This window comes from Eutrigla gurnardus, assembly GCF_963514095.1.
Source record: "Eutrigla gurnardus genome assembly, chromosome: 13".
NCBI lineage: Eukaryota > Metazoa > Chordata > Actinopteri > Perciformes > Triglidae > Eutrigla > Eutrigla gurnardus.
In genome coordinates, this window is record NC_139936.1 from 28,155,273 (window position 1) to 28,181,157 (window position 25,885).

General features: G+C 42.8%; 1 protein-coding gene across 3 annotated transcripts in view; it reads right to left on the reverse strand.

Annotated features, from left to right (window-relative positions):
• Positions 1 to 5,691: 5,691 nt before the first annotated feature.
• LOC311022746 (histone-lysine N-methyltransferase EHMT1-like) overlaps positions 5,692 to 25,885 on the reverse strand; it is a 76,179-nt gene continuing 55,985 nt past the window's right edge. For all 3 annotated transcript variants that reach the window (XM_084024271.1, XM_084024269.1, XM_084024270.1), the window contains exons 15-23: positions 19,235 to 19,389; positions 18,241 to 18,408; positions 14,654 to 14,798; positions 11,848 to 11,925; positions 10,333 to 10,448; positions 8,848 to 8,934; positions 8,677 to 8,755; positions 6,254 to 6,429; positions 5,692 to 6,152 (exon numbers count right to left, since the gene is read on the reverse strand). In XM_084024271.1, coding sequence (XP_083880397.1) covers positions 6,056 to 6,152; positions 6,254 to 6,429; positions 8,677 to 8,755; positions 8,848 to 8,934; positions 10,333 to 10,448; positions 11,848 to 11,925; positions 14,654 to 14,798; positions 18,241 to 18,408; positions 19,235 to 19,389 — 1,101 coding nt within the window. In that variant the 3' untranslated portion in view covers positions 5,692 to 6,055. The remainder of the gene's footprint in view (positions 6,153 to 6,253; positions 6,430 to 8,676; positions 8,756 to 8,847; positions 8,935 to 10,332; positions 10,449 to 11,847; positions 11,926 to 14,653; positions 14,799 to 18,240; positions 18,409 to 19,234; positions 19,390 to 25,885) is intronic.

The following is a 25,885-nucleotide window of genomic DNA, read 5'->3' on the forward strand; positions in this document are numbered from 1 at the left end:
GGCGTTTCCCATCATGCCCCGGGGCTTGCAGTCGGTTGAGAGCAACTGCAGCGCCTGGCTCTAAAAACTGCGTCCGCCTTGATCTCGTGATCGTTGCCCACGTGTGCATGATGTAAGAGCAAGTCGGGATCAAGTCGGACACAAAACTAACCGGCATGCATTGTGCAATTCTGCGCAGGCCTGGCTCATCTCCAACGAGCCTTTTGTCACCATAATACCTGTACTGTCACTTTAAGAAAAGTCCCTGCTTATTGACGTCTCTGCAGCGCCACTCTCAGGCTGCGCTAAACTTACAGAGAGAAGGTATGTTGTGATATTTCTCGTCATATTTGAGCATGTAATATGTAAACACTTTGTAAAAGCACATTTAAGAGTTGTATTGTAGAATGTGTGTCAGGGTGCTACAGGGTTTCCCTGTGTGTGTATTTGCTGATAGGGGAATGCTGACATGTGTCTATGGAGAAATGTGCTTCAGGGATTTTCTGTTTTCTTGTACAGAGCCTTCATTAAATTGAGCAACCAGTATCTATCGTGATTGGGGTGTTCCCTTCGTCCAGCACAGCACCAGAACACAACTCAGGTCCACTATAAGATTTAGGATGTGCGCCCAGTCAGAGATGAACTGTAACAGTGTGGCCACACCCGTTACAGATGCAAACAGGGGCGGATCTAGGATTATGGGAGATCCGAGGCTTAGCCCAGAGGGACGAAAGATGTATGCGCAAAGTTCTGGCATATATTCTGCGTATGCTAACTGTTATTACAACTGACGGTAATGAAAACCATCTAGCAAAAACTTTTTAAAGATTTTTTTCTGGCATAGATGCCTTTTATTAGCAGTGGACAGATAGGAAACACAGCAGAGAGGGGGGTGTGACATGCAGCAAAAGACCACCAGCCTGGATTTGAACCGGGGTCGGTCGCGTATACGGGTATTCATGGCATGTGCTCTAACCACTCGGCCACCTGCGCACTTGAAAGATACTACTTTGTCAGTCAATAACTTCTCACACACCGAGTATTAATCTTAACATTCACAGACCTAAAACATCTGTTCCGACGTTGGTCGTTAATTGTTGGTCGTTGCGCCACCGCCGAGAAAAACGTTCTTCTGTCCATCATGTAGCTACGTCCATCTGACATGTCGATTTGAACCCGCGGGCGGAATCAACACAGGAAAGAGAGAGAGGACACACTTCTTCTTGGCAGGACAGGCTATGAACGCAGGTTACTTTCCCGCTGCTGCTGCCTCTCTGTTGGACTCCGGTACTGCAGGAAGGCTACACCAGACTCCGGTGCGGTCAGGGGAGGGAGACTGACATAAACCGCGTTGAGCTTCCCCCCCCCTACTGTAAACATTCGGGGCTTTGGCAAAAACATCCGGGGCTTGAGCCCAAGTAGCCATCCCCTAACCCCGCCCCTGGATGCAAACCTCGGCTGCGTTTCAATAACAGTTTGAGTCGCCCTCGCTCACTTGCCCTAAGCACTTGCCCTCGGGGGAATCCCCGCCGCCATCTTAAGGGCTGTTCCATTTCCCTGAACAGCTGAAGTGAACTCCGTGAGATCGACCCTTGAGGGCTGAGTGATCGAGTGAACAACGATGGCCACTTCAGAGCTGTATATCACCCACAATGCATTGCAGTGGTGCACGAAAAATATGTCCATGCGGTGGCGATAATGAACCTCAAACACCAGTGTCTGCTGTCTATTCACCACCAAGGAAGAAGAAGAAAGTAGAATTCAATTTAATTCATTTTCTTAAATTGTGCAATTAGACTGTCTGTTGCGGAGTTATGGCAGAGCCCACCGTTTACAAGTGTAAGTATATAAGCCGATGTATTGCCATCAAGCGTAGAATACGTCTTCGTCTCAATGAAATGAGTCTCCGCATATTCTGTGTAATTTGGAATAGGCAGTATAGCGCTATTCCAACAACGTGTGGTTGATCCATGATTATCTGGGCTGTTAGTGAACGAGGGCAGGTGTGTTCCATTTACCTCTTTCACTCCCCCTCCGCCCTCTTTCCCTCCGCCCTCCAAGTGGCCTCCGTGTGACGTCATAGCAAGGGCTTAGGGCAAGTGAGCGAGGGCGACTCAAACCGTTATTGAAACGCAGCCCTCGAGTTCCAACGTCCCCCCTCGTTTTCAGGATTACGTCTGACATGTGATACTGAGAGTGCAAATCCCACGTTTTGGTCCTTTTAGGCGTGTTCATTTGTTTGAGATTTGTTAAGACGGACTAAAGAGAAGACAGACTATGACGTACTGTTAACTATTTATTCAGAATTGTATCATTAAGTAAAATCAAGATATCAAGGACTTTCTCTGTTTGAAAAATCGCAGGCATCAAAGCTGATAAGCAACTAGGATGTTAACTGCAACCAATCGCCCAGAAAAGGATGCACAATTTCTTGCAGCAAAGTGTTATATACATTTGTCCTTTATCAAAAAAAAGGTGGGGAGGAAATGTGGTTTAGACTTTAGCCCTCCCTTTGTCAGGCCTGGACTGGGACAAAAATTTGTCCCTGGACTTTTTGGTCCAGACTGGCCCACCACAATCCGTGGGCAGATACTGTGCCAACTCGGCCCGTTGATGTACTATGGTGACCTGATTCGGGGGATGTAATTATAGGTCAAAAATTGTGAAAATAGCAGATCTACATGCTCAAACACACCACATTGCAACATGAGGGTTTTAAACTCTAAAATCTGCAAATGTGTGGCATGCTTTTTAATGAAAATATAAAATAGTGGTTAATAAAAGCAACTATCAATTAATCAGGATAGTATATTATTTTCCAACACTTTAGATAACTAGATTTAGTTATAACACACCACACACTATGCAGAGATCTATTATGTCAAGTAAAGTTCATAGACAACGGTTCTGAACATTTAGTGAATGAGTGTTTATCCAAAACATGTTATCTAGCACACACACCTGCTATCACCACCACCAATCTCCTCCTCCTGTACCATCATGGCAGCGGGAGTCTCACTTTCACTGTCGGCCTGCGACACCTGCCTAGAGGGACCCGCCGCAGCCGAAGCTTCGGAGCCGGAGGCCACGCCGCCGCCCGCTGCAACAAACATGTTTAATATGTTTCTGCTCTTAGCGGCATCAGTAGCGAGAGCTTTTTTTTTCTTTTCCTTTTTTCTGCACCGCCTTTTCGTTTTTTCTCCATTTTCGCTTCGTTTTTCGTGTGTTTCTCTTCTCTCTCATAATGATTGATTGCATCATTAAAGGTGATTGGACGAGGGGGGTCCGGAAAATGGGTGGGACTACTGGGCCTCTGTAGCCACTGGGGCAGGTATTCTTTAGACAGACAAGCCACTGGGCTTCTAATGTGTCTGTGGGTTGCAGTTGAGCTCTGTGGGCCGGTGCATGTCTCTCTCCCTGCGCTGCAGCAAAAAAAAAAAAAAAAAAAGACAGCCACTGCCGGCCCATTATTGACCGGCCCACCGGGAAAACTCCCAGTACTCCCTATGGCCAATTCACCCCTGCCCTTTGTTGGTGCACGAGCTGGTCCCAGCTCCATGGCAACACAACACCTTGTTTCCTGGATTCGACACCCTGTAGAAAAAAGATTGACCCGTCTGCCTGTCCCTGCTCATCTGCTCTTTGTTTTAAGTTCCTCGTCTGACTCCCTCAACTCTGAGTAAACCAGTGTTATCTCTCAACCTTCCTCTCCTCAGTGAATGTGGCTTCTGTGTGCTCTCACATATTCTGGCTTCTTAATTTGTCTACAGGATATGTGCAACTATTTTAATAATTGCAGATTATTGATGAAACAATTTAGAACATTGGTATTGATGCATAGCAATTAAATGACAGTGTCTTTAGACTTTAATAAACAGTGTCCTGGTGCATGGCAGTGATAGTAGTCACAGTGTTTGGACTTAAAAACAGATGCATGAATCAACCAGGTGTTCATGCGGATGGTAATCTATGGTCCAGTGAACTACCAGTGCTAGGCAGGGGTCAGTGTAACGGTAAGGCTCACATAATCAACAGTGTTAAAGTAAATAGAACGTTAAAGTAAATATAATGGAGTAAAGCTCCCCAATATTAAAATGGAACAAGGCTCTTAGTGGTAAAAAATGGAAGAATCCTAACAGTGCATTACTGGAAGAGTTTATTGTTAGTTAACTTAAAGTCCCAGTCGGCAAGTCCGGCGGATTGAGGGCACTCACACTCTTCCCCCACGACCACCGAGCTCCTTCCCCTTGACTTCGTGCCCTTTGAAATCCTGTAGATCATGCCACCTTTGAAACGTGGGTCCGATGTTGACTCAGGTTTTATCACGGGCACCGTCGCAATCGTTCTTTTTTCCTTCTTTTCCACCAGTGTTTTCTTTTCCTTGGTTGTTTTGGACCTCCTCGTTTCGATTTTTAACTGAGGAAGTGGAAGCTTGTTGCTACTTCCCTCCACCTCCCCCCTGTGATAGTGGAACGACCCGAGGGAGGATGGGCTCTGTGTGTGCACGAACACAGCCCTGTGTGCTGATTGGACAGGACGATCCGGGCAGCTGTCGATTTTTGCAAAACGAACAACAGGCTCTACGTGCACGTAGAGGTGCACTTTTTTTTTCTAAAACCAGATGATTTATGTTGTTCTATCGGAGCATAGTGTCTGTGCCCAGTCAGAATTTAGGATTCCTCAATTAATAAGTTGGGTTTTGGCTATTAGACTTTAGAATTGGATTTTATTGCTGTTGCTTTAAAAAATGTTTGCCTATTTACTGCAGCTACAAGGACTATCACTTAACATTGTGAGAAGTGAACTCTTGAGTTCTTGTGCCTACATTTCTATTAAATTGTGGCTTAGGGCTGTTAGTTTAGTGTGTTTATTTCGGTCTTATAAAAAAAACAGATACAATAGACAAATATAAAAGTATAGATACAAAACAGATCAAAACAAAAACACAACAAGCAATACAATGCACATTGACCGAAAAGGTGTAGGCTGAAGCATCAGCTTATTTTGCCTAACCTTATTAAATTAACATTTTCTGTTCAATCATTTAAAAAAAAAAAAAACATTTTCTCCGTGCAGGTAGAAGCAGAGGGATATTCAGAGACGCTGTTGTTGTTGGTATCACATTGATACACTGCGAGGTCACGTGTCTGAGCCAGAATGTCTGAGTAGGGCTAATTACTGCGTCTGAGTGGATGCCCATCTCCATGCAGCTGGTGGACATGGCGGTGATGCACAGTGTCCCCACGTCATCTTTAGCCACCCCTTCACACTGTTATGGAGGCTATGCTTTAAGGATGTTTTTGACGCAGCTGTTAAAGCTCCGTTTGACTAGCCTTGATTTTGGAAGCTACACTGGTGTCTTCTTCATCTTCTTAATTTCTTTTCAAAGATTTCTGGTACACGCTTGAGTTGAATATAGGTAGGCATGCAAGGGTGAAGTATATGCACATACAGGGATTTTCCTCTAAAGCTCGTACCATTTTGCTTTGAGACCAGAGATCATCAATTAATCAATCTGACTTCCTTTTGGCAACCAGATGAGTCGCCCCCTGATGGCCAGTGCCATGAGAGAATGCAAGTTTAAGGCCTTTCCAACAGTTCCCACCTGGCTAGACCTCATCACCCAGAAAGACCACACTAATGTTCCTGAAGCTGTGGCTATACTTTCTCTTGACAAGTAAAATGAATTAATAAGAAAGCAGGATGCAAAAATGCTTTAAAAATATGTTTAATTTCAAATTAGACATTTAGTTAAAAAGAGCTCAAACTACTTAAACATTACTTCACTGTTACACAGATATTTGCATTAGTAAAGGAATAACTTGACAATTGGCTGTGTGAACACATTCTCATACAGTATGTAAATCAGTTGGAGCTTGAGCACAGAGAGGACAGATTTTCACAATCTTTCATTTGTTGCTTGTAAACTTGGAATACCGGAATACCAGAAAATCCAATTGGTGTTCACATAATCAAAGCTTCACTCATGTTGTCTTGTTCAAAAGATCATTTTTCTGGCATTAAAGAAGTCAAGGCAACAGAATGTGTCCAGGCAGATCGGCGGTCATCAGTGAGTTTATCCGCTACCAGCTGACTGGCAACACTTGCGAGACCCACACTGGCAGCTAAAGTACTTGCTCTTCACCCGCCAGTAGTGATCCCCATAGTCAAACCTGGTGAGGTAGAAACATCAATCTGAAAGATTATCTTTATGTTCAGATTCAGATCAGATTAGTTTCATTTCTACTGAAGAGCTTATTTTTCGGCCACTCACCCTATCTGTTCTCTGGCTTTGATGGGCCTGCTGGAGAAAAAGGCGATCCTGGGGAAGCGTAGATCCTGGTGCATGGTGAACACCCTCACAGCCAGTAGGTTGGGCTCACACAGATGGTTGATGAAGCGGCCGATATTACCAAAGAGTCTTGCATCAATACAATGTACGTCTCCCACCTGCAAGAGATGATTACCAAAATGAGACACACAAACTTTATCTGGAGATAAAAGCGTGAACGAGAGCACCAGCATGTGACTAATAATCAACCATTGCATAGGATAACTTACGTTGAAGCAGGAAGGAGTCTGTAAACTGTGTTGGATGTTTACAACAGACAGTTTGGGTAATCATTTTAGTTCACCTTTACTTTCGCTTTTAAAATAACTTTTGTTATGTTGCTTTAAACATACATCTTTTCTTGTCAGACCTCTTTTTAGTCACCATGTACCACGTAGAAATTACAATATCTTGTTCAATTATTATTTTCCATTATATTACAAAGCATTATTTGAAATAAAACAAAACACTACACGAATACATTAATTCCTATATATTACAAACAGTTCTGTGCGTTTCACCTCGAACAAGAAGCTGCTGGAGATGCATGGCTCATATACACATCTATGAGGAATTAAATAGCAGCAACACTGGAGTGTTGTTCAATCAGAGGTATGCTCGTACTCGCTCCAGAGCGCCCAATCGGCATCTTGAAAAAGTCCTGTCATTATTATACTAGCCAAAATAATTGTGAATCACGATATAATCCTGATAATCATCAAAATAGACTTAAAAACTCTTAACATGGCACTAAAACATACTTGTATCACTATACATTTAGTCATGAAACAAATTTGTATTGCGTCAGAGACGCAGAGATCAGGTTCTATTTTTCACTTGTCTACCACGATAGCAATCTAGACAGCTACTCAAGTCACCCATGATTATATCTAATTGACTTGATCGTAACCCACACATTAGCTGTGTTCCAAGTCAGTGGCCGCATCCTGCGAAGGACACGACCTTCTCTGTCTGTGTTGGCCAGTTCCTTTCTAGGCCGTGAAGGCTTAACTGAGTTATCTCTGAAATGAGACAATCTGGTCCCCAGAGGATTTCGTGTTTGCGTCACCTTTGCCTGTCCCATTGCTTTGAAATCAGCTGCAGTTGACAAGAAAGAGCATAGTATCTAACTTTTGTATTATGATGGAGGCTGTCTACCGAGTATTTCTGGCGCATCTCTCCCTGCTGATCCGCTAGTTTTTGCCATTTTGATCAAAAATTCAATCATCACCAGCACGTAATGAATCTTGGGATAAATTGGGCCTCTAAATCTGTGAAAATGCCACATTTCTTGGCTTCTGGAGGTCTTTGAAATGAGTGAGCCTTGTTGCAGCTGCTGTGATGCGTTCAGTCCTCAAATGCAGCCTCCAAATTGTAAATATAGTTAGAGGCTTTGTAATTAATTAATCGAAATGAATCGCATTTTAATCGCATATAAATATTTGACCTGAGAACAGTGAGAAGTAATTTTTTTTCACATGGATTTGTAGTATACCATTGAATAATGACTGCATACATAAGCAATATAGTGTAGCAATAGCATATTTAGAAATATAGTACATTTCAGAAATTCAGGTAGCCTATAGGTAGGTAGACCTTCTGTAAACTATAACACTGTTTTTTTTAAGTAAAACACAATACTTTCAAGTACATTCAGAACATTGGAAACCCTGACTATTAGAAAACATCTCTCTGTTGGCGAGGGTTAACCCTCTGACGCTAGCTACCACGCTAGCGTCCACGCTAGCTGCTATATGTTTTGCATTGAGGTGATACTTGAGGCTCGATGTGCTGCGGTGATATGCAAATTCCTTGTTGCATAGCTTGCACACAACCATGCTCTTATCGACGCTTCCATCCGTTCGTTTTTTATAACAAAATTTCCCATCCACAGGGCCAACCAAAGCGGTCTCATCAGCTTCTTCTTCATTCAGGTTCACTGTGGGTTGTTGTTGTCTGAAGTCATGAACGCTAGTTGGTGCTCCAGTATAATCAGTCCGCCTGAAGCTTCTCACTGGATGCAGTGAGAAACGTTCCGCGGTGAAAAAATAAGTGAGATTAAAATGCGTCAATTTTTTTAACGCATTAATTTTTGTGTAATTAATTAATCTTAATTAAAGTCCTGGCCCTAATAGTTTAGAATCATTTCTATTCATACTACAAGGTTCACACTAGTTCTCGTAGTCATCTTTCATATTGCTGAAAATCAGAGTACTAACTGCAGCGAATGCGACACACCACATCATTTTCTTCTCTTACCTGAAAATGTCAAGAGTTGGTAAACCATTTTTGTACATTGTGTCTCAGAAAAAACATGCACACTCGCCTACAGCACCTTTAACATTCATGTAAACTAATTAAATCACCTTATTGTCGAGGGTGAAGAGGAAAGAGTCATTCTCCCTTTTATCAGCCTCTGCATCAGTGATGATCTCACCGACATACCTGTGGAAGCATTAGTGGGAAAGCTTCTGTTCAATATTTCATGCTGGAAAACATGGAATGCAGTTGTTTCTCTTATGAGAGCCTGTCCTCACTCGCAAATGAATGTTCCATGAGGGATATCCTGCATGGCCCTCACTCCCCAGCCCATCTTCTGTGTCCTGAAGAGCTGCAGCCGGGCTCTGAAACAAACAAGACAATTATCCCATCCAGCAGAAGCACACATCAGAGGAATATTGGGATGTAATAGGCTTAAATTGATCAAGCCTATTAAAACAATATATAAACAAATATAAATTTACTTATAACGGCATTTAAAAGCCTTGCTCTTAGTCTTTCACATTCAACCTGGAAAACACAATAGCCAGTTCCATTTGGTTTATTTCAATTTAATAACTTTTGAATTCTTATTACTAGTCTACAAGTCCTTAGTCAAGTGTATTCTAGGTGTCTATCTGATAGTGCTGTAGCTAAATTTAAAGAAGTGATTCCATCGGCATTTCGCCTTGTTGACAGTTCTACAAGCACTCTGCGAATGACTCAACCATCGACTGTATAAGAGGTGGACATAGTCATTGGGACATCACCCAGTTGTTTGTGGATTTTGAAGCCTCAAGTTCTGCATTTTGGCCATTGCCAAAGTGTTAAATAAATCTTAGTAGCTAATTGCATTGGTGGCTACACGGTGGTGTAGTGGGTAGCACTCTCGCCTCACAGTAAGAGGGTCCCGGGTTCGATCCCCGGGTCGGCCCCGGGTTCCTTCTTGTGGAGTTTGCATGTTCTCCCCGTGTAAGCGTGGGTTCTCTCCGGGTTCTCCGGCTTCCTCCCACAGTCCAAAGACATGCAGGACGGGGATAGGTTAATTGGTGACTCTAAATTGCCCGTAGGTATGAATGTGAGCGTGAATGTCGGCCCTGTGATAGACTGGCGACCTGTCCAGGGTGTACCCTGCCTTCGCCCAATGACAGCTGGGATCGGCTCCAGCCCCCCCGTGACGATGGATGGATGGATAATTGCATTGGTAGCATGGTAGGGTGGTAGCATGGTCGTGATGGAAGCGGGGCCACAATAGTTAGAAAGGGCAAGGGAGCAAACTCTCAATCACAAGGTAGCCACGCCTTAAAGCATGCCCACCTTTATGGTCTATTTGACTCTAAATGGGAATAAACTAAATGAACATCATGCTGGATTGAAGACACTTGAACTAGTGATTGAGACCATAAACTTGATAATACATGAAGTAAGAAGTATGGCCGTCTTCTCATAGACTTCCATGCAACCGGACTTCTTTTTGCAACCAGGAGTCGCTCCCTGATGGCAAGTAGAGAGAATGCAGGATTAAGGCACATCAGTTTTGGCTTCACTGTTCAGAAATGAAGGTTGACACCTGTTTAGAACTATGCACTGCTGCAGCTTCATATTAAAATCTTACCATGAAGAAACCAGAGAGGTTTTTATTTTTGGCTTTTAATGCAGGAAATGCAGTATTTTCATAAGGGAGGAAAGTTCCGATAACAAACAGTCACATTGAGGCATTTAATAAGACCAGCAGGTGAATGTCTGAAAGTGGAATAAGTCACCTCATTCCATTCTGGACCACTCGGTTTCTGCAGGTCCTCCAACAGGAGCAGGCATGGTTACACTCGAACAGCACTGGGGGATCCCTCTGACAGAAGTCAAGTGGTAGTCGACCCTCCTACACAGGCACCAATGACATGTTACAAAGTGCTATCAGGGATAAAACACAGATTTACTCTTTAGACAAGTTATATGTTGCTGTCAGAAAACCAGATATTTGGTCTTTGATTCCTAGGAAGAAGGGTTTTTTGGTAAAACTAGGATAACTGCCATCCAGTCTGTCCAAAATACCATCACTACATCAGTTTATCCTATGAGACATTCAAGTATAGTTGTACAATATGAACTCTTGAGTTAGCATGTTCTGAAATTTGCTCAAACCCTTCCGGAGATATCATAAGAGACAACATGAGTACACATTACCTCCAGCTACCCCAGTTAAAGGTGGGTAGGCATAAAAACACAAATTAGAAAGAAGGCATTAAACCTGTGCCCTCTGCTTTGTAATGCTGTGTTCACACCAAATGTGAAGCACATTTTTTGTGGGGGGCAATTGTATATAAAGTAAATGCAAAAGCAGCCACTGGGTTGTCCGATACACACGGATGATGCAACGCAACGACCTCTACGACAGCTGATTTATGGCATTTTGAGATGATCGGCATCGGTCAAAGCCTGCGCTCACGAGGCCGATAAACAAAAAATGTCCACAGACACATCTGTAGACACCCTCGCAGAGGGGCCGGTGGTGAGGCGAGCCATTTTGTTATAAAAGCAATGCACAGATGCAATGCAACTTAAAACATGTTAACAGAAACATGATATCGCCATTATAGATCGGCCGCCCTGCTCTCTAAATATTGGCATCGGCCATTGAAAAACCCATATCGGTCAACCACTATAAGACAGTGCATCATTAGTACAGACTCATCCAAACTATGTGTAGAAATGGACGTCAATAACCTGTACACTGTCTATGGTACAAACAACAATGTCTCTCGTATTTATGTATGGATGACGTTATTTTGAATTTTGATGGAGCAGCTACAATGTTAGCATGGACTACCTCTGGTCGATCTGACCTCCATTCCATCCATTTATTTCAATCAAATTACAGTGTGTCTTGCTCTATACCATGAATACAGCTTGGTGAAATTCACAGAGAACCTCTGGATGCTCAGACAGGTGTTTGGTTCCCTGCAGAGCAAGAAAATTTGCTTCACGGTTGTTGTGAACACACTTTAAGAAAGCTAAGGCAAAATCTGCAATGTAAATACTGCAGACAGAATGAGACAAGGAGAATGTTTTAACATCCCCTACTAGGTCCACTAAAATGTGTTAGCCAATCCCAATTTCCATTTGGATTAAATTCATCTGACCAATTGAAGTGACATTGTATGAAAACATATGATCAAATAGACAAGTAAAATGTGGAAGACACTGAAAAGTAGTCACAGAATTCTAGCTGAATGTAATAATGTGTGTCTGTGTATGTGTGTGTGTGTGTGTCAACTTACACCATCATACCAACATCGCAGACTGAGCTGACCACATATGCAGGTACTGGATGAGCAGTCGTCTGTACAGCTGCAGTGCTGAATGACACAATCACTGAGCTATTATAAATCAGCTATTATTACATTGCTTTATTGTTATTGACCTCATTTAATGTACATGATATTAGAGTTCTCAACGGGCCAGAAAATTACGAGCCGACCCGACCCGGCCCGTGGCTTTTAAAGCCCGGACCCGATGTAACCCGACACATCAACATGGATTATCTGCCCGAACCCGGCCCACCGTGTATGTTTTCTCATACACGTATTATCATGACCAGAAGACGGCGACGGTGAATTCACTTGCGGCAAGTTAACTTTTCACCAACTCCATCTACTTCTCCAGGCTAAAGGCGTGCACGCAGCGGCGTCAGGTCTGCCCCCGCCCCTCTCCATGATGCACGTTACAAACAGCAGCCAGACTTTCTTTACGGTGAACAGCAGTGATGATTAATACATTTTTTTTTTCCCCACTGAGCGGAAAAAATTAAGCCAGAGGTCCGACCGGACCCGAGTCACTTGCTTATATTTTAGACCCGAACCCGTTGAGAACTCTACATGATATCACAGAATCAGTGGAAAAAATAAACAGCTAGTCCTTTTGTTTCCTCTTTTAATTTGGTCAGGGCAAAGGAAAATTGACATCAGATATTTGGTAAACAGCTGTTGCTTGCAGGTTTCATTACGTCCCCCAACTCACTTGACATGAATAACAAAACCAGTTGCAATCTCACAAACCTGCCAAATCTCACTTAAAGGATACAGCTGGCGATATTCTCAATTTTTCTCACTGTCAACAAATCCCATTAAAAGACCAACAGCAACAATGTTTGCCGTGGTTACACTTTTCTTTTCAATTAAAGTTTTGTGATCAGATGCACCAGATCGACACTCACGTTGTGTCCACATGTTGTCCACCATTGACATTTCAATGTGACCTGCCTGATTGGACGCACACCTGACAAGTATTTTCTGTCACATGCTGTGATGTTTGGGAACCTAACACTCCGTTTCACCCAGTACACACGCAAACACGAAAACGGCGTTTTCACAAATCTACACTTTGGCCGGAGTTTTCAGAAATGAAGGTTTTTGCGTGATAAAACTTGTTTTCATGTAAATGAAATGCCAAACCGCATGAAAATATATGCGTTTTTCCTACATGTAAACAGGGTCTCAGACAGCAGGTCTCAGCTGGGCTCCTGACCTGGTTTTCCTCTCATTCCTTTGCTTTCCTCAGGAGAGGAAATCCCATGCTGGGAGAAGATGATGAAGACCTACAAATTGTCCAGATAGTGTCCACATGCTGTTCACACCTCACTGAGATCCAAACTCAAAGCAAGCCACATGCAGTCAGGATGATTGGATCCCAATGTTACCATAGCTCAGGCTTGTGACAACAACACGGATTAGCAACGTTGGTCAATTGTACCATCATTTCTGGACTATTGAGCGCACCTGAATATAGTATATAGTAGGAGGAAGTAAGAGAAGCCTATGTTCTGAAGAACCATTCATGTTCTGCATGTTCTGAATTGTTATTAGTAAAGATTGAGAAGATTGGATCGGTTGTTTTTTTTGGAATACTTGATCCCCTTTTTTTGTGGAATACTTGATGCGGCCCAGCCTCACCCAGACTCTACCTCCAGGTAAGTTGAGTTTGACACCCCTGCTGTAGATGGTTTTCAGCTGCGGATGAATCCTCATGTCGTGCTCTAGTGAGTATTTGTGGCAGCAGGACGGGGAATGTTGGACTGAGTCTAAATAAACTACAAACTTCCAGCACATATTAGACAAGCAACTTTTGTTAATAGTTTTAAGAAACAGATCAAAATATATTGTTAGAAAATTACCTTTATTTTCCACTTTTGCTTTTATTGGATGTCACTTTTATTGTTATTAAATATTTCCCATACTTGTTTTATGACTGGTTTTAACATTATTACATTGTTTTACTACTAATTTTGGCTGGACTGTAGAGGGCCATCCCTATAACTGGCTCTGTGGCTGAGTAAGTAAGTAAGTTACTGACTGATCAAGTTGCACCATTGGTCAGTCGAGTGACGTAGACCTACTACGTCACCAAGATGCGTTGCTCATGAAGCTGCGTTCACAGTCGTCGGAGTGAGCAAAAAAGTTGCATTGAAGACACGTCTAGAGCACACAGAATATGGTGAATCTAAAAGCTAAAGAGTTCACTGTTAATCAGAGCCTGAAAGTTAAATCAGCAGCGATGCCAACACGTTTTTTCAGTAACTAAGTAACATTGAGTACCAGAAAAACAGGAAATGCTTTCAATTACATGGGCTCATATCTTTCACTTTATATTAACTGTATGAAATGTTGACTAATGAATGAACTATCCACTATATAATAAGTGCCATTTGCTTCATTATGCATTATGCTTAAGATATGAGTAAGGGGTTTGGGTCATTTAGTGCAATTCTAACATTTTACTCAAATAAGCACATTGACCACATACAGTCCAACCATATACTAGATTTCACCTCTTCTTGTTTTATGAAATTGTGTGGAAGGAACATGCCTGCAAGTGTGTTTTTAATGGAACTCTAAGGTTCATAGAAATAAGATAAATCAGGCTTTTATACAAAATACTTGTTAGTAGATAATATCTGTTTGGTCTATACATGGAATTTAATAGAGAATGTCACCAGAATTATTCTTAAAATACACAGAGATAGGAAATGTGCATCTTTCCTTTTAGCACAGTGTTAAATGTAGAATGTTCAAAGAGCTGAAATCTTACCTGTAAATGAGTGATGTCCCTGTCAATGTTCAGTGGGGAGGTGACGCAGTTGTCGGGTATGTATTTAAAGTTTTCAGGACTCGGCTCACTGTCAACACCATTTACACAGGTGATAGGAACTGCCTCGTATCCCCGTGAAATGTCCCTACAAGAAGGAACAATTTAATTTTAATTTAAAATGTGTTTTAAATATGTATGGTAAAAAGAAAAATATACAGAGACCTGAATCTATACCTAAAGAACATCAAAAACAACGTGAAAAACATGACACAACAATGTTTTCAAGACCCCCCCTCCATCTCCACAGTCCATGCAACGGCTGATGAACCAACATAAATTCACAACAGTCTGTGAAACTCAAAGATGACTTCCATCACCTCATGGATGTACTGCATGCAACAGGTAAACAATGTCAAGTCTTCCCCTCTGCCCCTCCCCCCTCCCTGATGAAATAAAATGTTGCATATTCGCCTCATTCATATTTGCCCACAGCGCAAATTTGCGCATTTATGTCAGTTATGCTGTGCGAAAAATTTGCTGTGCTCTCCTTCATACAATCATGCGCACACCTCATGGCTGCACCTGATTGGACGAACGCTTTCAATGGTGGCCTGTCTGCTCCCGGAGTTCAAACCGACCAACATGGCGGCTCGTTTGGAAACGTTCTCTTATTTTCCGAAAATAGTTCACCGAAATGTTTCTGAAAAAATTTTACGCGAGAAATAAGCTATGCAGTTGCGTTCGTCCAATCAGGTGCAGCCATGAAGTGTGCGCGTGATTGTATGAAGGAGGGCACCTGTCAATCATCCTCCTAGTGGCAGCCCACCAAGTGTGCAATACTGGCAAGCGGCGCGTCAACCAACGTTTAAAAATGCCCCTGTGGACACGTAGCATTAGAGTAATGTCCTCTCACCCTCTAACAACCACATCCTTCTCACCACAGCTCAGTCATTATTCTTAAATATGCACACCCAAAATTTAACTCACAACCAACAATAATGGATGATACCGTGAGCAGGCAGCCCAAGCAACCACTGGGTGCCTTGATACCAACCTCCAGCTCAACGAATGTAAAGCACGGTGTTTCCCATATGTGGAATTTGTGAGACCTTTGACCCTCTATTGGAGAGTAGGGGATTGGTCCCTCAGTCACCTACATCTGAAAGGAAATGTTTTTTTTAACTTCCCTATGATTACTTGACAACATCAGTTATTAGATAGGCTAATTTGCAGATTCGGATTTAGAATACTACATATAAATCACTGTATGAACTACAATGTAATATAAGTAGTATATCTTAAGTGTTAAAATGACCTAAATCTGCACCATTAAAGTGATGAACAGATAATGCATCAATAATGATTATTGAATGAAAAGGGCCTGACATAAGGGGCTGCATAATGAGTATACTTTTATTTTTGTACATTTTGATATTGATGCTATTTTAGGTTTACCTAAGTTAACGTTTTTAATGCAGACTTAAACACTGATATGAACATTTCGTGTCATGATTATTGTGGCTAAAATAAAGACGATTCACGATATTATCCCAATAATCATCAAAAGTATATTGTTACTGTCTCATAAGACATCATCATAAATGATGAAACATTTTTGTATCCTGTTTTTCTAAATCTAAATCTAAATTTTTACTTGTCTATCTTGATAGAAAGCTAGACAGCTTTTTGAAGTCACAATATTTATAATTATCCTGATAATGGAAATTCACCACAATCAACTTATTGTGAGAGTTATGATAAAATCCAATATTGGTCCACCCCTAGTGATAACACGGCAAAAAAGTCACAATCACAAAGCATGTGGGTGAGTTGCAGACACGGCTGCAGGCCCGTGACGCAATGAGGGTATTTCACCCAGGTTAACGCCAGGAACAGTCGGCTCCGTCCCTCCCCAGGTCACACCCTCAGATTTTGCTGGAAACAATATAAAATGTAGATCTATGTTTGTACACACCATGCAAAATATTAGCTATCAAGTCTTATTATTTCAGAAATACTGACCTTTGAAATTTGACCCCAAAAAAGCATTGTGCGAAAAATATGTTATTTTCTAACTTCAGTAACTTTTTTGTCCAATGATTTGACCATGTGGCAAGGTTCCTGTTTTCTGGAGGCCATGGGAATGTGTTGCCCCTTCCTCACAAACACATATTTTTCATCATCATTTCTTGTGACAATGTTCCCAATGTACCATTTACGAATAGAAAAAAATGTCACATAACTTCACTTATAGGGTTAGGCCCCTGCATAATTACCATGTGTGGACAAATTGCCACTTCAGCTGCCTACAGATATAAAAACAAACATTCTTCAGGCATTCTCATACCAGAATCAGAAATTGTGTATATGTTGATAAATATCTGCAATATCACTGTGCTAGAGCATTGCATTTCAGATTTATAAGCCCCTGAATATGAAAAAAGTCCCAATTTCAAAATGTCCTTGTACATAAAAAAAAAAAAAAAACCTTAAATATGAAGCCATGGGCGTTCGTTAAAATAATTTGATCAGTAGATGTATCTTATATGGGACAATTTTAATACAAAATGTGAAGATCCTAAATCCCTAGCCACATGGTCATATTATCTTCAATATTTTATAATTATTTTATAACCTAACTGTGATGGTTAGGTGATGAACATAATACATGTGAATAGATAACGATCCTATAATTGTAATAATATAACATTCAGAGTTGTTTTAGGATGGCTCCTATAGTTTCACCTTATTTTAGCTCGTTTTGGCCAAAAAGCCATTTTTACCTTCCTGTAGAGTGATATTGCAGAGGCTAACTGATGCCATAATTACCATTTGTATGCCACTTAGTAGATATCTGCAATATTACCTACATAAATCCATTATAAAATTAAAACTTCCTTAAATTGGAAAAAAAATGCATTTTCTGCACATGGCTTTCAAAGGTCTGTTATTCTGAAACTATGAGGAATTGAAAGCTAATATTTTGCATGGTGGGTACAAACTACAATCTACTATATATTATTATTCAAGAATTTTTCCAGTGAAATATGAGGAGGTGACCTGGGTAGGTTCCTGAAATTTAGGTGAGTTGGCGTGGAATGACCGTTCTGTGAAGCTGACACGACTGGAGCCGTGAGCCAATTTCACTTTTCAAGCCAAAATACAGCTGGTCCCTGTGCGCTGTTTCAGAGGAAATGAGGGAGGAAGGGGCCAGTCATCCCACTGTAGAGAAGTGTACAAATATTTTCAGTACATTATGAAACTGGGGTGTGACAAAATAGACCTTGGTAGGCTGCCACAGTTTAAAGGAAACACTAAATCAAATCACAACACCCATCAAGTAAGCACAGATTAACTAAGGTTGGTGGAGATAGGGAGGTAAACACTTTTGGATATTTGAGATATTTGAGATTTGTCCCAGTATGGCAGACATTGACGTCTAATTTTTTTTCCCACAATTGCAGTTTGAATGGTGGTCTTTTTATGATATGATCTTGTTGTGCACTCTTCTTCTTCAATGGAAGACCAGGCAGCAGAAATGTGTATTATAAAAAACAGTCACATACAGGTTATACACACACGCACACCTGCTGAGCACTCTTTCTCCATGACAGTCCCTGCCTCTCCTGGCATCAGTCAGCTTCTTATTGGTGTTCATGGCCGTCCACACCTTGGAGCCATAGAGACAGCAGTCCAGAGGTGTGTCTCCCTCCTTGTTCTTCTGATTGATGTCAGCTCCCCGAGACAGAAACAACCTGCAGATGGTGATTTTTGATTATTTTTACGCTTGAAGTCAGAAAAACTTTTCGTGTAGTATTACAATTAGGCTTAAAAACACAAACTGGTGTATCAAGGGATCGACCAGTATGGGGGCATTGAAGCTAAAACCAACAGCAAAACAGTACAAGGCAGCGTTAACTGAATATTTCGAAATGTGATGGAAAATCCTGTCCTTTTTTTTGATGGACTGGACCTTGGAGTGCATCTGTGCCACTGCTGCAGGAGTGCATGCAATTTTCTTCCCAGTGAAGCAAGTGCTTTCAAGGTCAGTAAATACCACTAGTCTGGTAAATCCAGTCTCCAGTTTGGCAGCAGAGTGCAGGTTAAGAATTCAGAATATAAATAAAAGAAGAAGTTACCTGTCTGAGGACAATAAGAAATAATTGTTAATCTGCTTTGGGTGTGGTGACATAATGATAATAATAATACTAATCATTCATAGAACTGACACCGATCAGCCATAACATTATGATCTGATGTGACGTGAATAACACTGATTATATCGTTTGTTAAAAGCAGGAAAAATGGACAAGGGCCAAACTGTGACGCTAGAAGACTGGATCATCTCCAAAACTGCAGCTCTTGTGGGATGTTCCCAGTCTGCAGGGGTCAGTACCTTTCAAAAGTTTCCAGGGAAGAAACAGTTGAACCGGCGCCCCTGACGACATATCCTGTCATATACCAGATACACCACTGACATGTCAGGAAGGTATGAAGGTATGAAAAAACAGAAACCTATTTTTTTTTTTTGTTTATCTTTGATAAATGTGTATAACACAAGTGTTGTTCCTACACACTCACATCACACACTCCAGGTGGTTTTCTCGGGCGGCAACATGTAGCGTTGAGTCACCGTGAATATTGACAGCATTGAGGTCACATCGAGCCTCCAGCAGAGCCTGGGCAATGTCATCACAGCCAGAAAGAGCTGCCCAGTGCAGGCAGACATTTTCCTCCTAACAAGGAGCAGATAAGAAGTTTCATGAGTTCAGCCTTCAATAAAAGAATAACAGGTCAGCTTGATATGTATGATGATTATCCATCCAGTTATGTACTCTCTTTGACACTGGTGATTGAAGTGATGGGTAATCTGAGTATTGATGAAAAGTTCTTTATTATTTTATGTCCTTAAACACACAATATCAATATGTTCTTATTTATGGGTAGTATATGGGCCATTAGGAAAGGCTTCCTTCTTGTTACTTGCCTGAAAATGCTGGATCAGATAATTGTGTAGTAATTGTATTTATGTGCTGACCAAATTGTATTTTACTGTGTATAGAACATTCTTTACAGACAAAACCTAATAATGTTGGAGCCATAATATAGTTTTGACTGTATACACGCAGTTCTTGAGTTGGACACAGGGTGGAGCATTGCTCCAAAGTGCATATAGTTAAAGGTCACATATTATACTGTTTTCATCAATTTCACACAGCTGTCAGAGGTCCAACAGCACTGTATTCGATATGCATTGCCCCAAACCATCTGTGGTCCTGAATTTCAGCGGTCTAAAAGTTGCTCAAATGAGCTCTACGGAGAACATGCTGCTTCTGTGTCTGCACCTTTAAATGCTAATGAGCTCCGGCTGTCATCGCCTACTCGGAGAGAGACAGGAAGGCTTGCGCTAAGCGGCAGCATGCGGCAATGTTTACGTGGATGTATCGCTATGGTTCGCCTATGTGGCTCAGGTTAAGTTGCTGGGGCCCGTATTGTGGGGACAGATACTTTTACTAGGGTCAGTGTCGAGGCAAAGCCAGCTTTGTACTGACCCTCGTTACTGAAGCAGCCCGATGTGAAGTGGTTAGCACACACATAGAAGCTAACACGGACCGTATCCATAAAAATGAAACGCAAGAGACCAGACCCGGACCGCCGTGCACGGCGCTCTGTCGGACACACGCCCCCGGGTCCGTCCGACCGGAGGCAGCAGAAGACGCACCAGAGTGCGTGAGACAGACGGAGGATTATCTCCAGCTTCACCTGCACAGGGCTTTATTCACGGAGCACCAGCTGGATCACCCAGCGCCATGACCGGTAAGTTGGGCTGCACTCTCCGTGCACGCTGTGGGTCCGTGTGCGCTGTCTGCCCGTTCTCTCCGTGCCGCTCTCCGTGCTTGCAGCTATGGGTCTGTTGGTTGCCCGCGCTGTCTGTCCGTGATGTTGGTCCACACTCTCCATGCTTGCTGTGGGTCCTTGCGTGCTGTGGGTCCACGCGGGTCCGTGCGTGCTGTCGGCCTGGGCTGTCAGTCCTGCTGTCGGTCTGTCCGTGCTCTCCGTCAGCGCTCTCCGTGGGTCTCTCTGGTTGGCGCTGTCTGTCCGCTTTCTCAGTCCGCGCTGTTGGCTCTCAGCGCTGTGTTGCGAAACGCCCCCCTTTCGGATCTCCTATCATCGTGCAGAGGAGTTCGGGCTTATGCAAATGCACCTTTCCTTAGTAACCTTCAAACACTGGTCAAACCTCATGCCCCGAAGCAAGCACTTCGCTCCTCTACTTCAGCTGGCCGGCTGGTACCACCATCGCTGAAATCAAACAAATGTCGCTCAGCAAAGTCCAGACTCTTCTCTGTTCTGGCGCCTCAGTGGTGGAACGAACTCCCGACCAATGTCAGGACAGCAGAGCCTTTTGCCATCTTCCGAAAAAGGCTGAAGACTCACCTGTTCAGACTTCACCTTGACTCTACATAGCATGACCCCCCCCCCCCCAAAAAAATAGCCTATAGCACTCTGATCATAGCACTGTTGCTCTTAAGGTACTACTTTACTCAGATGAGGATCTTGTTCTATTTTTAGCTCTTACTTTATTGGCAATGATACGTTGTGGTTTCTTTGTTTCCTTCTGTTGACAAACGTACTTATTGTAAGTCGCTTTGGACAAAAGCGTCTGCTAAATGACCTAAATGTAAATGTAACGAAAGGAGCTAAATCTGAACAGCCAGAGGGTGGGCTGCATGCAGGAATTGCTTGTTTTCCTCATCCTGGGAATTGGCAGGCTCAGGGAGGACCAGTTTATAGGTGTAGAGACCAGTGAAAACCTGTTTTTCATATTATGGCCCCTTTAACCTCCAAGGTGATGGGAGCCAGGTGTGTTGAATGGAGGAGGCAAACAGTGTTTGACCGTTCAGCTGCTTATGCTGAAAGGACACTTATGATTTGAATTTTGATATGAATGTAAAATAAACGGATCACCACATCGAAAGATATACAGGTCATTGGACATTGGTATATTTTTAGCCCATAACACACGTCCGAATCAAGTTCATCCGTTCACCCCTCGGTGGCTTATTTAATCTGGTCACTACACAACATTTGACAACTATGTACAGATATAAATATATATACACACTATATTGCCAAAAGTATTGGCTCACCTGCCTTGACTCGCATATGAACTTAAGTGACAACCCAATCTTAATCCATACACAATAAATTTGCCAATGTTAAAAATGCGTTGTCAAAGTATTTGAACTCTTACGGAGTTCTTCCAACAATGGAGAGAGTAAAATTGAACAAGAAAACTTCCAGTGTTGGTGAAAATAATCAGAGTTGACCGTGGTTTTACTCTGTCAGTGTCATTGACTCTCTCAGAGTTAAATCAACACCGATTAGAGCAAGATACCTTCCAGTGTTAAAAAAAAAAAAAAAAAAAACTCTGAAAAGCCCCGCCCATCAACTTCCACAGTCAAACTGAGAACGTGGACTCTGGCATCGCCATCTTCCTCGCATCGAAATACTGTGGTAAGTTTTTCTAGATAAACTATTGCCGTTGTTTTTTCTTCATTCAAGTTGAATCTGTATAAGAATAAAGGGACGGAGTCATTTACCACACTAGTCAATGTTGGTACGTGTCTTCAAATACCGAATTTCAAATGGCTAACGTGATATCGGGTCGGTGGTTAGCTTAAATGTACCAGCCACATGGCTGACCACGCAACACCAAACTGAACAAAAACAACACAAGGTAGTTAATGTCTGCGAGGACGGGCTGTTGTGGTGTGTTATGTGTCATAGTTGCACATTTGTTTCAGTAAAATGACGACAAATTTGTTGATGCAGTCGTATTTATTATTTATATTTGAGCCGAGCAAATGCTTTAGCATCACGTCACAATTTGGTTGAGCATACCGGGACATGTCACGGACATGCGGACATGCTCATTGGACCCGCTATTTCAACGGCAGACTGAGAGGAATGCACCGAGTCGACCCCCGTTAACATGAACTGAGCCGCGGCTCCAAGAGGCTCAGTCAGCTACTGTTAGCTGTTAGCCGTTAGCTGTTAGCCAGAGCAGCAGTGCTGCAAGGCTGGTTTAAGCTGCTTTCGCACGGTGCGCAGCACTCGGTTCGTGTTCAGACACGTGTGTTTTCACTCTGGTCCAAACAGTAGATGAGTGACACGTTTTCATGACGACAAGTTTTCTGGGGAAAAAACTAAAAAAACAGTAGGCTATGTTATTCATCTTTCACGGGTTTTAATTTGCTCTGAGAATATCAGGTTTACATATTTTAATTTCTTTTTTTCTTTCAGAATGTACTATGGTGCTCTGGTGGTAAGTAATAAGTTGATGTACTTGATATAAAATTGAATATCAAGTACATCATCTCCTCCCAAGGCCGGAGAAGACCAGGCAAGGTGTCTGCAGCCCAAACTGAGAAACATCTTGTCGTGTTCAAGAAGGTTTGTGTTATTGCTTATGAGGATTATCTTTACAGATGGCAATAAGAGAATGGGACTGTTTTTAATCTCTGATTTTCAACTTTTAATTTTGACTTCTTCTTTATCCTCAGAGTGGAACCAGTCTTCAAGAACATGTTGATGCAATCAAATGCACCACTCAACCGTATATTCTTGCTGTTGGGATGAAGAGGAGCACCATCCATGAGTTCTTCATTATTCTGGACAAGCAGGTCATACCGTGCAAGTCAACCAGTACCCTGGGAGCTTTTGACAAACTCTTTAAAGGAAAACACCACCGCATTTCCATACTGAACTATGTTCTGCTCTGATCTTAGACGAGGTGATACATACCTCCCTCTCCTCTGTGCGTGCACTCAATGGCTCTTGCGCGCACTCCGCGCAGCGCTAATTTGCTAGCATGTAGCTTGTCCCAGCTTTATATTCCTTAGGATCCAAAGGGGGGTGAAGTTAGAAGCGACCAAGCACTTCCACGTTGTCCCTATTTAAATACAGTTACGTGAGTAGTTACACGACCCAAGTTTGGTTACACAAAATGAAACATGCCAATTTTTCTAAGCGGATAACAAGGATAACTATATAGTATGGCGGAATAACAACTGGAAGCACTTCGACGTCGGCGCAGTAATATCATCACGCCGCTCCCCCTCTTACTTCCGTCAATAGAACCTACGTGACCTGCACGCCGTCGCCTGCACTACCTGTAGTAGTTTGTGCACAGTTGAGGAAGCATCAGGTTGTAGTAAGATAGTTTGTGAACAATCAAACATCATGGTTATAACGTGCATCGTACAGGGTTGTGAAAACAAGCAGAAGGTATATAGTCCCGTCATGTTTTGAGTGATGATATTACTGCGCCGACGTCGAAGTGCTTCCAGTTGTTATTCCGCCATACTATATAGTTATCCTTGTTATCCGTTTCATTTTGTGTAACCAAACTTGGGTCGTGTAACTACTCACGTAACCGTATTTAAATAGGGACAACGTGGAAGTGCTTGGTCGCTTCTAACTTCACCCCCCTTTGGATCCTAAGGAATATACTGGGACAAGCTACATGCTAGCAAATTAGCGCTGCACGGAGTGCGCGCTAAAGCCATTGAGTGCACGCACAGAGGAGAGGGAGGTATGTATCACCTCGTCTAAGATCAGAGCAGAACATAGTTCAGTATGGAAATGCGGTGGTGTTTTCCTTTAAAGCACACTTTGTATTAGGTACCATGTACAACCAGATGCTCCAACGCATGTACACCTTCATTCAGATAACCATTTACAACATAGATATTGGTCAAGTCCAGGAGAGCCCACGTGTTGCTGAGGTTAGGGCCAGGCTGCTGCACTAGTTAATAGATGACTCAATGTTCTTTTGGTGAAATGGGTAAAGCACTATGGTTCTGAATATCGCCCTGGTTTAGTAGTGTGTCTTGAGATTAGACACACTACTGCACACTACACACTGTGTTGTAGATGGAGGTGAAGACATCCGGAGTTAACGGATGTCTTCACCTCCATCTACAACACATCACTGTCTACATCATGGGTCCCCGCCTGCTTTAAGGCAGCCACCATTGTTCCCATCCCCAAGCAGTCAAATGTCACGTGTCTGAATGACTACAGACCTGTGGCACTCACCCCCATTCCCGCCAAATGCCTTGAGAGACTGGTCATCAAATACATTAAAGGCGCAATACCACCAACACTTGATCCACACCAGTTTGCGTACAAACAGAACAGGTCGACTGAGGACGCTATTGCCATTGTGCTTCATTCACTACTGGAGCATCTTGAGCAGAAGAACACCTATGCGAGACTCCTCTTTGTCGACTTTAGCTCGGCCTTTAATACAATCCGGCCTTTCAAGCTCCAAGCTAAATTACACCATCTTGGACTAAACATCTCACTGTGCAACTGGATTGTGGACTTTCTCACAAACCGAACACAGAGTGTGAGAGTGGACAAGTACACGTCCTCCACCCTTTCAATCAACACCGGGGCTCCCCAAGGGTGTGTGCTCAGTCCTCTGCTCTACACTCTGTACACACATGACTGCCCTGCTTCTTCTCCCTCCAATCTCATTGTTAAATTCGCCGACGCCACCACAGTGCTCGGACTCATCAACAACAATAATGAGACGGATTACAGGACTGAAGTGCAACATCTAGCAGCATGGTGTGTGGTTAATAATCTCATACTGAACATCAAGAAGACCAAGGAGATTATTGTGGACCCCCGCAAAAAGAGACAAAACAACCACCTTCCACTCTCTATCGGCAGCGAGGCGGTGGAGAGGGTGGCGCACTTCAAATTCCTGGGAGTGACCATCACTGAGGACCTGTCCTGGGGCATCAACACCGCCTCAGCAGTAGGAAAGGCCCAGCAACAGCTCTACTACCTGAGGCAACTGAAGAATGCCGGGATCCAGAAACAGCTGATGGTGAACTTCTACAACTGTGCCATCAGCAGTGTTCTGACGTACGGTTTCCTTGTGTGGTTCTCCTGCTGCACTAAGGCCGAACAGCAGGCACCCCAGCGGGTGGTAAAAACAGCGGGGAAAATCATGGGGACCATTCTACCAGAGATCAGTACCATCTACACCTCCCGCTGTCTGAAGAGAGTGCGTAACATCCTGCATGACCAACACCACCCGGCCCATCACCTGTTCCACCTGCTGCCCTCAGGTAGAAGGTACAGGGCCTTATCTGCCAGAACCACCAGAATGGCCCACAGCCTGTACCCTCAGGCAGTGAGGCTGCTGAACAGTGC